Below are 16,250 nucleotides of genomic sequence, written 5' to 3' on the forward strand. Positions count from 1 at the left end.
ATTCCACCCTGAGGCAATTATGTTTTACTGTAAAAGTTTGTATTCTCTCTGGCTGGCTATTTCCCATTTATTACTAAAGCAGGTAACAAAAAAAGGGTAATCCCTTCAGGGACGGAAATCTGTGACGATCTACTGAATGGTTCTGCTTGCGGTGAAGCTGGTGCTGATCGGAAAGATGGGTATGGTCAGTGTGTGCGCGCGCGGGTGTGTGTGTGCGCGCGTGTGTGTCCGTATGCGCCTCTTGCCGGAATAGCTCCAGCTGTACACTTCATGGCTGCCAGCAGACAGTAGGCTTGTGTAACCCTGGAGACAGACAGCTGCTATGTATTAGATGCTGCTGGTTGGTTCCTCTCCCAGATCTCCAGCATTCACACTGCCGGCTGTAAACTGGCAGCCTTACTGAGACACACACACACACACACACACACACACACACACACACACACACACACACACAGACGTAGGCATGGCTGTCCCCCTCTATGTGCTCCCCAGTCTTCTATCTTGAGGTCAGCTACATTTGTTTGTCCCACACAGACACGGGAGAGAGAGAGAACGCTTGACGGCTCAGTAAATGAGATGGTGTTCGCTGATGTGGGGGTTTGACAGCAGAAATGTTCCTTCTATCCATCGGATTTGTCAAACAAATTGTAAAAAAATAAAAGTGAGGTGGTGTGACTCTCACTGGACGGCAGCCTCTGTCGTCACAAATGTAGATAACGGGGTAATGGTGAACTGCATATAATATATAGCAACAGTAGCAAAGGACATTTCTGCTACTGAGGCAGCAACCTGACACACGGCTCTGTATGAAGTTTCCTAACATCACCCTCCACGAGGTCCTGGTTGTGCCAAAACACGTAAGTATGTTGAATTGAGAAAGGGTGTGTTCAATAATGCATTGGATTAAATGCACTGCATTAAAAGTTCTCAATTAGGAGTTTGCAGCATCAGATATTTTCCTTGCCAGAGTGAGCAAGCCTCCAGCCTGAAGTTCCTTCGGTAGGTTAAAGGTTCTTTAAGGAAGGATTCATTGCAGAGCTCAACGATTCACACTGAATACCCCTGAAGTTGTATGCAGAAAAATCACACGCTCGCGGTGTAAGTCTTAGCGAGGGAGGGTTAGAGGGTCAGCGGGTGAGTCGGCGGAGAGCGAGAAGTGGGCGTGTGCTAAGATATAAGGTGGGCCGTGATGGAGGAGACCCACAGGATACCAGGGCAGCGTCTGCCGGATGGTAATTGTGTGCGATGAGGAAATGCGGACAAAATGAAGCAGCTGCGACTTAAGGTTTGCCTATTCAGCTCTGTCCGTCTTTCATACTTTGCCTTTTGGCTCCTTTCTACTTATTTCAGATATCACACACGGACCTTTTTCTCATCTACCGGCCGATTGTCGGCGGCAGCGAAGGCTCCATTGCATTAATGTTTCATGATGCTTTGGCTGGCCATACGACTGACAGTGACGGTCTGCATAACGATGAGTGTGAAACGGGCCTTTGTTTGGACAGCTGTTCCCCTCCGACGCTCCATTCCCCACAAAGGTCCGAGAGGGTGACTGTCTTTAACCCCACTTAGCTCCTTGGCTGGTGATTGAAAGCAAATAGTAATGGTGACTTTTTTCGGATGACCCACGCTGGGCGAGGCTCAGGAGAGATGCAGCGTAGTTTAGGGTTGGATTAAATTAACATCATCTTTAATTCAGGGAGATCCAGACTCTCAATGTCGCCTCTTCTCTTGCCCTTCCCTTTGTCTCTTTTTTTTCTTCTACTGTGTCCCTGGTTTCTGCTGAGACAACATGGTGTTTCATGAAATTGTTTTAACCTGCGCTAAACTGCCTGGTTTGTATGACCACCTGTGGTCCAGATGACTCTAAATACCTTGAATCTAGTAAAGAGACACATTGAGCACAATGAAACGGAAGGTATAATGTTAAGAGATGAGCGTCAGGCAGTAAAACAGAAATTTAGTTTGCAGCGATTCAGGCTTTGTGCGAACCTCAGGCTTGAACTCATCATCAGCATCACCAGCTTAAAAATTAGTTTCACAGACGAAGAATCCGTGAACGGAATAGGAATGCATGAAAAGGTAGTCTACCTTTTGTTGTACAATTAAATGTTTGTAAGGCACCAATGGTCCCCATAAAAGTCACCACAGTTTTCCTGCGCTCCACTCGGGCCCATTACGATTAGTCATCACCACAACACAAAGGAACCCCTCAAAGAATCTCAGTTTTTAAATCATTACAGATGGTTTTAGATGTTCCTCAGAGGCCAATATGCGACGGGAATAGAGTGAAAGTCTTCGAGCTGTGGAGTGCAGGATTTGTATCGGCCATACCCTTCATTGGAGGCATCCAATAGATAATCAAATGTGATTATCTTCGCACTGACACTTTGCCTTCACCAGTGACATCACACATTGGAATGCATGAGCCCATAATGTTCTTGGAACGAGATGGGGGTCCTTTAGAGAGGGGCAGACAATTTAAATTGGGGAAAATGGTTAAAAAGCGGGGAAGCCAATGAAGAGCCGACCCCGGGGGACAGGGGTCATTAGGCTCATGCAAGTGGCTGAATGGAAGGCACTCCCAATTTGGACACGCAACACGATTCAGGCTTTCATCACAGACAAGGACAAACAGATGTCCGGGTATCAGAGCCAACACGCTCGCTTCCATTTAGAGTAGAGAGAGAGAAACCTTTCCATCCTGTGTAAATGGAAGTAACCAATAAACACCCCGTGTAAAGTTCTTTGAAAAGCCTGTTTACTCAGCAATCTTTGGAGTTTATCAAAAAAAACGTTCAATGCCTGCACCATTTTAGTCACTGTCCGACTCAAACGTCAAAGATACAGGCATAGAAACGTGTGATTGTCTGCTTTCTAGAATGAAAATAGTTTTTCTTGCAAAAGAAGAAAGCAAACAACGTTGGTTGGTAGTATCCATTAGTTTGTACGTCTTGGGATTCACGCATCGTCAATTTCCGTACTTATCTACGATACCTGTCCTGCTGGGGCCCCTTGAGAATACCCAATTCCGAGTAGTCACAAGCCAAACGCTCCCTTGAGATCGCAGATTCAGGCTTTCGCCACGCAGCTGTTTACCTGAGAGGGAAGATATTAGTTACATGGTAAGTTTAGACGAGTCCCAGAAGTCGACATCAATACCTCTACACAGGCAGCAGCCGGACACAAGCCAGATTTTCATAGTGATTGCGGCGCAGTGTGAAAGCCGAGGGGTGAAGTAGGTAGAGCGGGTGGGCTACTCGATTGTCTGGAATAAACAGCAGGTGGACGTGCTGTAAAGGCTGCACATGGGGCTGCCAAGTCTGCACACCATAAGGGGGTTAGGCTAATAAACAGTAGGTCGCCAGCACCACGGCATGTTAAAAAGCTCATGAACAATGAACAAGCCTCCGACCTCTCCATCTGGACCCAACGAGACCAGCAGCGCAAGACGGAGGCGCCGCGGGGGGAAGGAGCCATAAAGGATATCGACGGGCCTGAGGGCGAGACGCGAGTAAAATCACAATGCAGTAAAAAGTAAATTGAGATTTGACTGTGTGCTGCGCAATTGACCCACTGAGCGCACCCTTTCGCTCAGTGTCCATTTTCTCAGTATCTCGGTGTCAAAGTCGGAAATTGGTTTTGGTTGAAGGAAATGGACTTTTTGGGGGGGTGGTATCAGTCAGGCTGATGAGCAGACATGTGTGCTCTGGCTCCAAAGCACTCTGGCTGTTCTGTGAGCACGATAGGGCTCAGCCTTGGCACAGCGCTCTCTTTGAGTACCCAGATAAGTGTTTTCTGCTTGTATCACAGACCCAGCCTCCCCGTCTGCCTTATCAGCCGTGAACACACTAACCCCCACCAGTGCCCCGCTATCTGTGTCATCAAACCCAATGGGGTCACAGCGCAGAGCCAATGAGCACAGCCTTTGGGTTGATGGAACCAACCTTCCTTACATCCATCAACAAAAAGTGTATTCCCCCATTACATATCTGTTTAGCAAGTCAAATCGTTATAAGTTGTTTACTGTCTGTAAATAGGGTTGTCGTGGAGATATTCAGATGCGTTATTGATTTTCGTGTCAGGCGTGAGAGGGGATAGAAATATGTTATACTTTTATGTGTTAAATTTGATGTTATACTGTTAAAGGCAAAGGACCTTTGTGAGAAGTTAAATATAATTATGTTAACTACATATACATTCACATTCAACCGTGCAACAACATTGAGCAGAACATTTGTGTCATCTAGACGTTAGTGAAAATAATCCTCTAAATCTATTTGGATCATAGATTGTAACGACACTAAAGAAACGCTAGTACATTTTAAAGTTGTCAAAGGAATTCACTCTTCATTTTTAAGAAAAGTTTTTTTAAACTTTGAACCTAGTTTTCATATAATTGCTAATGGGAACATTTATTTTTAATTTATTTTAGCCGCTTCAATGGTCAAATTTCAAATAGTCTGTGTTCTGTCATCTTAGATCAGCGGACCACAAACACTGAACCATAACAATGAGTTAAAGAGAGATGGGTTAGTTACTATTAATAACTGCTTTTATATTAGGGTTAGTAATTTGATCTATTACTATTATGACAGCAGCTTATATTTTTAATAACCGATCGTATTGGCACCTAACCTGCTTTTGAAATATGCATCCGTCCAAAAGACATAGCAGCAGACCGAGAGGAGGCTTGTCTTTACCCAATTAGCTGTGTGCTGATGTCCTGCCCCGACCACATCGCCGCCACATTGGGACCAAACCCTGCTGCATCTCTCCAGACTCTTCTCAGCAGTCTGCTTCCTTCCTTACTGCCTTGTGGGGTTGAGTTTAGTTCAGCTCAGCAGCGACAGACGCATTTGTCTTAGAGTGCAGGAGAAGAAACACAGTATGTGTCTCGCAGAGCACGAGGTGATCACAATATGAAAAACCTTTTCTGCCATGCAACAACGGCACCATCGATTGCGCGTCGGGCAGTCAGCTCAGGCCGTGCCTCTTCCTGGAAATACATTTCTGTGTCTGATGATTATAACTCACCATCATAGTGCTGTCCTCAGCAACCCCCTATCTCTCTGGCTCTGACCTTGGTAGAGACACAGGATCTAAATCACTATTCAACTGTAAGGCAAGTTGAGTGTGATAAACATGTTCATCAGCAGATGTGCTTCTTTGGCAGATGAGCTCTTTAAATGTGCAATGCAAAGAAGGTGAAGAGGTCACAGTGCTGAGATTATGTCAAAGACGCCTATGTATTTCTTTACAAGCATGCTAACCGGCCCATCTGGTCTTTTAACATCCCCCATACCCCGAGGTGAGTGAGTCATCGGAGGCTCCTGGCTATCCTCTTGTGGAAGGCACACGGTCTGTGTATGTTCATAGTCTGGGTGTTTGGCACCAGAGGGCCTCTTTACCAGGAGCAGTAGATCTGGAAGACCAACCTTCGTTTGGCAGTTAACAATTTGTACTTGCTGGGAGTGCAAACGCCAGGGGTCTGATTCCGATCCGTCCTGCCTTATCAGCAAACTTTCTGTTGGTCCCGTTTACACAGGTCAGACCCAGCGCACTGTACCTGCTGGGGTTGAGGTCTGCACTGGCTTCCACAGCTGGGAGGACAACAAGTAAACAAATGTTGTGCTTTTCTTATTTCTGCCACTTTGGATTTAGTCAAACAAAAAATCTTATGAAAACGTACACTGGCCAGCTAACGTATTCTTCAGCTGCTGGTAAATTGGGGTTCAGACTTCCTCTTTTTAACCTAATTATTATAAATCTAGATTGAGGGGAGAAGCTGCGCCGGCTTGGAGCGTGTGGCTTTCTGTCACAGGAAGTGTTACACATGGCAACTCTAAAGTGGGCTTCCGTGGTTCTTGACATGGCAGTAGGTGTCAGTGACAGAGGCCCATTTCCTGGTCACTTTTCCTCTACTGTGTCACGGTGTCTCAACGGAAAAACAGCTCCAGACAGTAATGCATTCAGTCTTTTTTATCGACCCAGATTTGGATACGGTACCAAAGCAGGCGAGCTGAGTTTCTGTCATGGGTGACCCACAAAACTAGGCAAGCCTGATAAATTGTTCAGAAATCAAAAGAAAGCGTGCGGATCCTATTAGACCTGGTTAGTATACAGTCCTGGGACTTGAGTTGTAGTTGAAGTCGATGAATATTTACAGCTTTGTACGCACCAACGGGGGCACGCTGCTTCATTATCTAGATTGTTTGTTTTCGAGCTGTGAGTCGACTGCTGCGTTGTCTGTTCACGTTCACGGCTGCCATTATCCAGTGATAGTTGGCAAATCTTTCTTTTCTTTTAATTGACGTGGTTTTTAGTTTAGAAATCCCCCCACATCCCATTGCGGTTGGAACACTCTTTCTTTTCTTTTCTTTTGTATTTTAAATAGCACTTTCATGTCTACAATGCCATTGACAAGCATAGTACTTCATTTGCTTAGAGCACTATGTTTATATCCACATCCATAACCCTTTACAACCATAATGACACACATCATACAGCATTTAAAATGACTTAAAAGGGTTTTTTGCAAGAAATATATTATTATAATTCCTATAGTTGTTTTATATTATAATGTTAGGACATAATATGTTTTTTTCCAGCACAGTAAAAGCGCAGATGATAGATGCTGCTGCCAGAGAAGCGATTGCCTTAAATAGTCTGAAAAGTCCGTAGCTATTAACATTCTGTCTTTACGTTGGCACACATCTCTAACGTGCATCCCTTGTGTATTTCTTTTTTTATTTGTATCCTATTTTTGAGGACGCCCTGCTGAATGAAGGCACTGACACCGAGAGGATTTAAAGATGTGATAAAGAACAAAAAGAAGGAGGTGTTTTACGTTGAGACACAGAAAACACAGTTATGTCGGTCGATCGGGAAAATGCTCGGCCCGCCAGATTGTTAGTCCATCCGTGCTTTCATTTCCGTTCATTAAAAGCATTGAGAGCCCGTATAGGTTTCCTTTTAAACGACAGGCCCCACATTGCTACGGATAACACTCGCCTTTCTTTACTGCCAAAACAAACTGCATTTTCTTTTCCGAACGGCTGAACGGATAAACACAGATTTCCCCGCAATGGGAAAGCTGCCAATTAGTAATCTCAGCAAAGGTGAACCGCGGTAACGACTGCGTTTAGCAGCATGGGGCCAAGGCTGAGTCGGAAAGATTTATGTATAAAAGCATCCCCAGGCACAAAGTCTGACCGTCAATCTCTCAACGAACTGAACGTAAAACCTCAGGATCTTAGGATGAAAAGAAAGGATCACGCTGCTAAAGTAATCATCCAACAGGGGCTGATTTATTTCCATTGAAATGGAGCTGGTCAATGTCAATGAGCAATGCTGAGTGACCATACAATATTTGCGATGCGACAGTAACTCATGGGGATTTGTGCTGACTGGACTGCGCTTATTTTACTTTGTCCGTTGATGCCCTGTCTGTCTTTGTGTGAAATGACTGTGTTCACTTGATATATCGCAAGGTTTAAGGTTCTTTACTTGCACAACATGCAGGATAACACAACAAGGCAGGAGTAAGTTACTGCTACTGTTTTCTACATTACATCAATTTAATATCCGCATGCATGAGAAGACTTGTGTACCGAGGCGACTCTCTGTGGATGTCGACCCGGAGCTCTTTGGAGGGGACTGTTTCCAACACACATTAAAGAATTTCAACTTATGTTGGTGCGGTTGATTCAGAGTAGTTTTACTAATACAAAGACGGTATTTCATTAATTAATTCTTGTGAATTTAGCATCAAAATAGTTTTTTAGGTTGGGAAGGGTTACATTTACATTTAGAGTCAGGTCACGGTTCCCGTTTGGCTGTTTGATTGACGGGTTTAATCCCAAGACAACAACAACACCATAAAATCAATTTAACATTCCTGACAGCATTGAGACCTAATCACTTTAGAAGTTAACACCAAGTGGATCTTTCCAGCTCTCCACTGTGTGAGGTGGAAAACTTAAGAGTGTTTTGCTGATTCACAACAGGGTCATTTAGATCGGTTGCACCGATTGTGTGTGTGCGTGCCAGCAGGGTTTTTTTTCGGGGGAAAAAACGCGCCAAACATTTTACCACAAGACGGGCAACAACTTTTGTTGCTTTTCGAGAAGCTAACTATACAGCAAAACCAAATGAGGCAATAACAAAGCAGCGACAGTCAGATTGTATCAAGTCTGTGTCTGCACTGCCAACAACCAGCAGCATTCGCACAGTGCCAGGGCCACATGGTGCTCATGAAGGAAGTCCAAACAGGGGGATCAGCTCTCTGTTTCAGATTCTCTTTTTGTCATTGTACTGATTCATATTAAAGAGCGGTAAAGTGCATCCAAGAGGAGAAAGAGTCAAATCAGATTTCATCTCGTAGTCCGTGGGGCTCTCTCGTCCCCATCCGTTTGTGGATAAAGCGGAGTTTTGCCAGCCACACATACTCAAACAAAGCGCGCTTTGGTCTCTCAGGGTTGCCTCGCTCAGACGTCCATGTGGAGAGCAGCCAGCCTTCAAAGTGAGAAAGCCAACCACCCGCCCAGAACTAAAACCTTCGCAGCAACTCAAAGCAATTTTCTGGCCATTTTGTTGATTTAATCCCTAGTTTGTGACGCTTGGGCACAGTGGTGTGGCTGCTTCGGTGTGCGCGTGGGTGTGTGTGTGTGACATGAGACACACGGGGTGGCGGAGGTGGGATGGACCCCTGAGGTCGCGGATCCTCAGCGCCCCCCATCAGCCAGCCACGTTAGCACTTTTACAGTCTACCCATCATGCAGGCGCTCATCCCTGCCTGTCTAATCAGGGGGCCGGGGGGATGCAGCATGCGTGTGTGTGTGTGTGTGTGTGTGTGTGCGTTGACGCGGTGGGACCCCTCCAAGCTGAGCTCCTCTGTCAGCTTGTCTAATCACACGTCAGGTCGCGATGAGGAGACCGAGCGCCACTTTCTGGAATATTACCTGCTGACTGTCAGCCTCCGTGGTCCCACACACAGGAAGATGGCCAGCAAAGACCATACGTGTTTTCCTTTACTGCATCCACATCAGCGCCACGAAGAAAGGTGTAGCAAAGGGAGAATGAAACCCATTCATACATATTCCACCGCAGAGTTTGGAACATGCAACGTGTGCTTATTCAGATATTTTCATGTTGGCTGCTAACCGCTGTTATTAAGCTTCAGAGCAGCCAAAGCCTACATTGCTTTTATTATAGGCAGGATATGATTGACGTCAGCACCTCTGACAAGGTGGGCTAAAAAGGGCATCGTATGAATTGAGGCGAAGCCAGAACCTTTGCATGTATACTTTTGTTTACTGAAAGGCAGAGAATTTAAACTTTATATATCTCATTGGACATTAAAGAACAAACTGGATTACTGAAGAGAACTAAACGCTTTGAGATTCAGTCGTCTTTTTCATAAATAACACCTTACGTAACAGCAACAAACCTGTAGCCAACCCGTATATTTGATTTATCAAAGAAAAAGAAAAACCACAAGGTCTTAAGGGTGGCTTTTATTCCACAACCTGCTTTTTCAAAGTGACCATTAAAGAAAAGCCCAGTGGCTGTTAGGAGAGTCTGGGAATGCTGACCTGGCTGTTTGCAGGTAGCAGGGAAGCTTGTGCAGACCTCTATGCTTCCCAGGAGGCCCACAGATGGTCTAACCATACACCGGGATTACTTTGTCAGCTTAGGTTTTGGCCTTGACTACAGATAAAAAAGAGGACTCCCCCCACCATGCGGGTCGTGACAACCTTTCTCAACGTGGCTGGAAAAAAGAAAGTCTTAGATTGTCACGGTCACACGCCACAAGGGGTGGCTACTGCTCCCCGGTCCTCGGAAGAATTGTGGGAACAATGTCAGCTGCTAAGTGTCTGTCTCCTCCTCTAAAGAAGAGAGGGGACTAAACGGGTCAGGGACAGCAACAGGGCTGGAAGTGTTCTTTTGTTGGGGGCAACAGTAGAAGGCTAATTGCTTTTCAGTGGGACACTTTAATGTTTCAAAGTAAATATTCACCAGAAATTCTCCTACGTGATTTACATGTAAAAGACATAAAGACAATGCATGTGAGATTTGGATACACGTGGAAAATAAATGCTTGTCTTCATGTTTCCCTTCTGTCTGTACTTTCTTTTACTCTAGGACAACAACACCTATTTGAACCCTGAACAGTCTGCACTGAGCTGCTACTCCGTCAGGCTCTTGTCATGGGGGTGAAAGGCTTGCTCTTTGGCTGCGTGACGGTGGCCCTGCTCCTCGAGCTTTCCACCGCCGGCCTCCTCAAGACGGTCATCCGCCACCGCAGGGATGCTCTGGCACCTACGAAAACCCAGGAGAACCTCACCCTGCCTCACCCGGACCAGCCGGTGGTGTTCAACCACGTCTACAACATCAACGTCCCCACCACCTCCCTCTGCTCCGTGGACCTCGACTCCCCCGGCGACGGCGACCTCAAACACAAGAGCGCGCCGCTGGAAATGCAGAACGCCGAGCACATGGAGCATACGGTGGACGGGGACAATCAGATTGTCTTCACCCACCGCATCAACATCCCCAAGCAGGCGTGCGGTTGCGACAACCAGCTGCCGGACATCAAGGATATCCTGAACAGGCTGGAGATGCTGGAGTCGGAGCTGTCCAGTCTGAGGGACCAGTGCAGCAGCGGGACGGTCTGCTGTGGAGCTCAGGTTACAGGTGCGTCTCTTACCTTTCACGCTACCTTCTGTTTTACCCCAATGAAAAGCAAGCGAAGGCAGGTTGTATCTAGTTTACAGTACATCAAGTCAACTTCAATGAACCTTTTATCGATGTATGAATATTGGTAATGTCTGCAGGCGGGCGGTTCAGTTTGGTCAAACAGACACTATACTTTCCCCCTGAGGGACACATGTCCCATGGGAGACCTATTATATTACTTTTGATACATTACATTAGTTTATTTCCAGGGACGGTTATTTTGAAAACAGAGCTGCAGAGATGACATATTTTTGTGTTACCTCTACAAGAAGCCAGTGTGATTTTTCCATTGGCTTTTTGAATATTGCAGAAATTCTGTGGCCAACAAGGTTTATGATACTTAAGCTTTACGCAGGAGGTTAATCTTCACAAATAAATGAAGCACTTTTTGAAGGTGGGATGCAATCAGCAGAAGTGAGAATCCATAAAAACAAACTACATCCTATTCGCTTGAGTACACACATGCAGGCGATAAGGGGTACTAGTTGCCGTGATAAAGTTTTACAGTATCATTAAGTCACTATTTAGCCTTTTTTTAAAGATACTTAAAGCTTCAAAATGCCCAAGAGGGTTATTTCCAGACGCATTTCATATTTTAAAGCACACAAATCTCCGATCTCTGATGCAAATCTTCTTTCAGGCGTTTAACCGAAAACCCATTAAAAAAAACATTCATTTTGAGAGTCATTTTGTTCTTTTTTTCAGTACTCCTGCAACACAGAAGTTGTCTTAGATATGCAGCTGTAACCGCGTCATGTTGTCATGATTTGTGATCACGTACACTTATAATACTTTGATACCTTTTTCCTCTTTCCCTCCCCCAGGTGAAGTGTCCACAAAGCCCTTCTGTAATGGCCATGGCAATTGGAGCACCGACACCTGCAGCTGCCTATGTGAACCCGGATGGAAGGGGTACAACTGCACTGAACCGGAATGCCCCAACGACTGCCAGGACCAGGGCCGCTGTGTGGACGGCAAGTGCGAGTGCTTCGAGGGCTTCGGTGGCGACGACTGCAGCATCGAGCTCTGCCTGCTGGACTGCGGCGACTACGGCCACTGCGTCGACGGCTCCTGCCTCTGCGAGGACGGCTTCATCGGCGAAGCCTGCGACCAGACCAACTGCCTCAACAACTGCCTGGGACGCGGGCGGTGCGTCGACGACGAGTGCGTTTGCGACGAGCCGTGGACCGGCTTCGACTGCTCGGAACTCATCTGTCCGAACGACTGTTATGACCGCGGGCGCTGCGTCAACGGCACCTGCTACTGTGACGAGGGTTACGCCGGAGAGGACTGCGGCGAGCTCACCTGCCCTGGCAACTGCAACAACCGTGGCATGTGTGTGAATGGCCAGTGCGAGTGCCAGACCGGCTACAGTGGGGAGGACTGCTCCAAGCTCACCTGTCCGAAGAACTGCAACGAGAGGGGCCATTGCTTCAACGGGAAGTGCATCTGCGATCCAGGGTTTGAGGGTGAAGATTGCTCCGTCCTTTCGTGCCCCGACAACTGCAGCAACAGGGGCCAGTGCATCGACGGAGAATGCGTATGTGACGTGGGATACCAAGGCGAGGACTGTGGCGAGCTCTCTTGCCCCAACAATTGCCAAGACCGCGGCCGCTGCGTGAACGGACAGTGCGCGTGCGACGCCGGCTTCGCCGGGGAGGACTGCAGCGTCAAGACCTGCCCAAAGGCCTGCATGGGTCACGGAGAGTGCGTGGACGGCAACTGCGTGTGCTTCGTGGGCTTCGCCGGCGAAGACTGCGGCGAGCTGACCTGCCCCAATGACTGCCTGGACCGCGGCGACTGCGTGAGCGGACAATGCGTCTGTCACAAGGGTTTCACCGGGGAGGACTGCGGTGAGAAGACGTGTCCCAAGAACTGTCTGGATAGAGGTTACTGCGTCGATGGCGACTGCGTGTGTTACGAAGGTTTCACCGGGCCGGACTGCTCAATAAAGACCTGCCCTAATGACTGCCAGGACCAAGGACGCTGCGAGAGCGGCGTATGTGTTTGCAACGAGGGCTTCATTGGAGAGGACTGCTCCGTAGGTAAGCGACACGATGCGAACGATGCTGTCCTGCTTTCAACAGTTGGACATTTAGAACAGAAATCCTCAGACCGACCTTTTCTCCCCGAGCATCTACGGATTGGGTCCGGAACCGAGCCAAAAACAAGGCAGAACCAACTTCCATGAGGAATTTCGTGTACTCGTATATGAATGCTTCACAGCGTTTGAAACATTAGAGTCTTGGCTACAATCTGCACTCATCGGTGCTATAACGCTACTCCGGCAAGTTAGTAAATATTTTATGAAAATTATTCCAGATAATTTGCACACGGCAGCGTTATGTGCATATTCCTCATCGAAGCTGGAAGCTAACAAAGAAAAGAAGATACCGAATCGCTAGCTGAGACGGTGCGGAAGACGTTAATATCCGTATCATTTAAGACAAACCTGCTGAAGTCAGAGAAAAATAACCACAATGCATCCAAGCATATGAACCATAAATGCAACTTTTTGGAACAAAATTAGGAAATTAATCAGTTTTTTTTGGAGATACGCGCCATTGTATCACAAGCAATCCGAAACATGGTTCCTATTGAATTTGTATAATAAATCTATTGAAATTGAAATTGAAATCTGAAAATGAACGGTTGATTGTCTGCTGTTCTTTCCTCTTTTACAAAAACACTTCAATCATGTATGAACAATTTAACTTGATGCTACAATCACGGCAAGTCTTTATTTCTCTAACAATGGCTCCTTTTTCCGTTTCAACTGACACGAGTGGTTTGGTTGTAAATGTTCTTTAGCAATGCAAAAGTTCTGGTTTTAAAAAGCTTCCCCTGGGAGTTAAAGCTGGAATAAAGTAGCTGGAACATCTGGGTCCACCTGTGGGGCATAAGCGTCCAACAATGCAGAGGCCTAATCACCACGTTGAGAAAACACCAATGACTTTTACTAAGATAACCATTTTTTTATAAACACTGATTTTGGGCGTCTCTCCGCAGTCTCGCCACCCAAGGATCTGACGGTGGCGGAGGTCACCCCAGAGGTGGTGGACCTGAGCTGGGAGAATGAGATGCGTGTGACCGAGTACCTGATAACCTACGTGCCAACGGCTCAGGGGGGTCTTGAGCTTGACGCCCGGGTGCCCGGGGACCAGAAGATGACCACCATTCGGGAGCTCGAGCCTGGGGTGGAGTACCTGATCAGCGTCTATGCTCTGCTCAACAACAAGAAGAGTCTTCCTGTCAGCGCTCGGGTGTCTACACGTATGTCAGTCTTCGTAATAGCACTCAGAACAGAGAGTAAAAAGAAATGTAGGTGAGGGAAATTTTTTGTTCCATGCGTCCCAGATCTACCTGAGCCTGAGGGGCTCAAGTTCAAGTCAGTGCGGGAGACGTCGGTGCAGGTGCAGTGGGACCCGTTGGACATTAAATTTGATGGATGGAACCTCATCTTCAGAAACACAGTGAGTCCTGCTTCCCAATGTGGATAATCTGTATTCCAGGAGGGGGTTGAACTCGAGAGCCTACCTCAGCCTCCACCATTATGCCAATTTCCCCTCCGATAGAAACCATACACGACACACGGCAGACCGCCTACTTCAAATTCAGTAATTGCCTAATGTGCATACATGAGTATGATGGCGGGTTTCCTGTGAAAAACAGTTCCGCCGGTCCAGCATGCCAATACGGAGCAGTTAGCATGTCTTGACAGCTCCGATTGCCACACATTTTCTCCGTGTACCTCTTTATTTTCCCATTGGAGTGCTCATGGAAACGTTTCCTAGTAGTGGTACTGGGATGTACTCAAAGCCACACTCTATTAAACTGAGTCCCCTGTCAATGCTTAAGCCCAAACGCCACCCAGAGCGCCATTATGTATGATTTAGCAGTTTTTACCGCCCTCCCACTCCACACATCATGCCAGTACTAGTCTTTGTGGTGGTTGATGGTTTTTCTCGGTACTGGCAGAAAGAGGAAGACGGTGAGATTCTTAACTCCCTCGGCCGTCCAGAGACCACCTTTGAGCAGTCGGGCCTGGGCCCCGGCCAGGAGTACGAGGTCAAGCTGGAGGTGGTGAAGAACAACAAGCGTGGACCGCCTGCCTCCCAGAATGTCGTCACAAGTGAGTGTACACATTCACACTGCTAACCGGCTTATCGGCCTTTTGTTTTAGACTCACTGGAAGGGTTTCACTTCAGCAGGATGCACATCTTTCTTGATGGTGTTCCACTGCTCGTCTGGGTTGGCTTGTTAGTGATGCAAGCTTTGTCCCTCATGACATGTACACAGAAGCCTATTCAGTCTACGAAGGGATGGATTCTAGAAAGGCAGATACAAATGTAATACCAATATTAAAGAATACATCTGTTATTAATCCCCTATTTAAGGTATGGGCCACTAAAATAAGATGCTAAAACACATAGTCACCTTCATACCTGTATACCATATGTCTGTGTTATCCATCTTGCAACCCCCGATGGGGAAACCAGGCCTACATGTCAACCCTGAGTGATTAGCTCATTAGGTTTCATTGCATTGTTATGATTTAGGCAAGGTAGTAAAAACAGATATGGATTTTCCGCCCTGTTGGCAAGCTGTGGGATGGTTCCATCGCTGCATTGGGGCCATAAAGCCCAATGGCGTGTAACACTCTAAGGAACTTGGCGCTGGGGATGAATATAAAGGGAGAAACCAGTGTTCGATTCCCACCAACAACACCAACAACCTGAATGTTTTTAGGCGTCTTTTAGGTATTGAATGAAGAGGTCAAAACACTTCTCCATTTCTGGATGGAGTTGTTAAATGTGTTTTCTGTATAAGTATAATCTTGGTGTCAGGAATCACCGGCACATTTCTGTTTCGATGGGGCACAGGGGTAGAGAGGGTGTGCCGGGAACCGCAAGGTTGGCAGTTCAAGCCCCGGCTGCTCCATGTCAAAGTCTCCCTGAGCAAGACAGGGGTATTGCTCCCCGGGGCAAAAATGTAAAGAAAGGCATGTGTTCAAAATGCAATGTAAGTTGCTTTGGATAAATGACCTGAAATGTAATGTACATTTCCATGTCTGGATCCCTTATTCGTATGAGAAGGACACACTGTTCTGCACACTAAATCCTCAGTATATTGTGTAATTCTTCCTTAGAAGAACAGTCAGATTGAAGGTACAACTGTACAGCTGCATATTGCTTCCACAACGATAGCAATGAAATAGTTTCAACTTAATCCCTTTCATGTTATCACGAAATAGCCTCAATACAAAGCCTCAGTAAAGAACAACATGTTGAAAGTAAAGCTATTTGTACTGCAGTACTGCAGATAAAGGTGGATACTGGGTTTGACTGCTAAAATGCTTCTACATTTAAATAGGTTGTCATTGTGGGAAAGAATCTCCCTGCACCACCAAATTAGTTGAGATGATGATGTGATCCAAATTTGTCCTTCGTCGTGTAAAAGTTTATTTTTGTGTCTACATACCAAATTGTTGATGTTTGTTTTATTGG

General features: G+C 46.5%; 1 protein-coding gene across 7 annotated transcripts in view; it reads left to right on the forward strand.

Moving 5' to 3' along the window:
* tncb (tenascin Cb) overlaps positions 1-16,250 on the forward strand; it is a 70,657-nt gene that overhangs the window by 30,492 nt on the left and 23,915 nt on the right. For all 7 annotated transcript variants that reach the window (XM_078087070.1, XM_078087072.1, XM_040195584.2 and 4 more), the window contains 5 exons: positions 10,150-10,701; positions 11,568-12,788; positions 13,753-14,016; positions 14,101-14,216; positions 14,722-14,875. In XM_078087070.1, the coding sequence (XP_077943196.1) occupies positions 10,215-10,701; positions 11,568-12,788; positions 13,753-14,016; positions 14,101-14,216; positions 14,722-14,875 (2,242 nt within the window). In that variant the 5' untranslated portion in view covers positions 10,150-10,214. The remainder of the gene's footprint in view (positions 1-10,149; positions 10,702-11,567; positions 12,789-13,752; positions 14,017-14,100; positions 14,217-14,721; positions 14,876-16,250) is intronic.

The sequence above is a fragment of the Gasterosteus aculeatus genome, chromosome 13 (assembly GCF_964276395.1).
Source record: "Gasterosteus aculeatus chromosome 13, fGasAcu3.hap1.1, whole genome shotgun sequence".
In the NCBI taxonomy this organism is placed as follows: Eukaryota; Metazoa; Chordata; class Actinopteri; order Perciformes; family Gasterosteidae; genus Gasterosteus; species Gasterosteus aculeatus.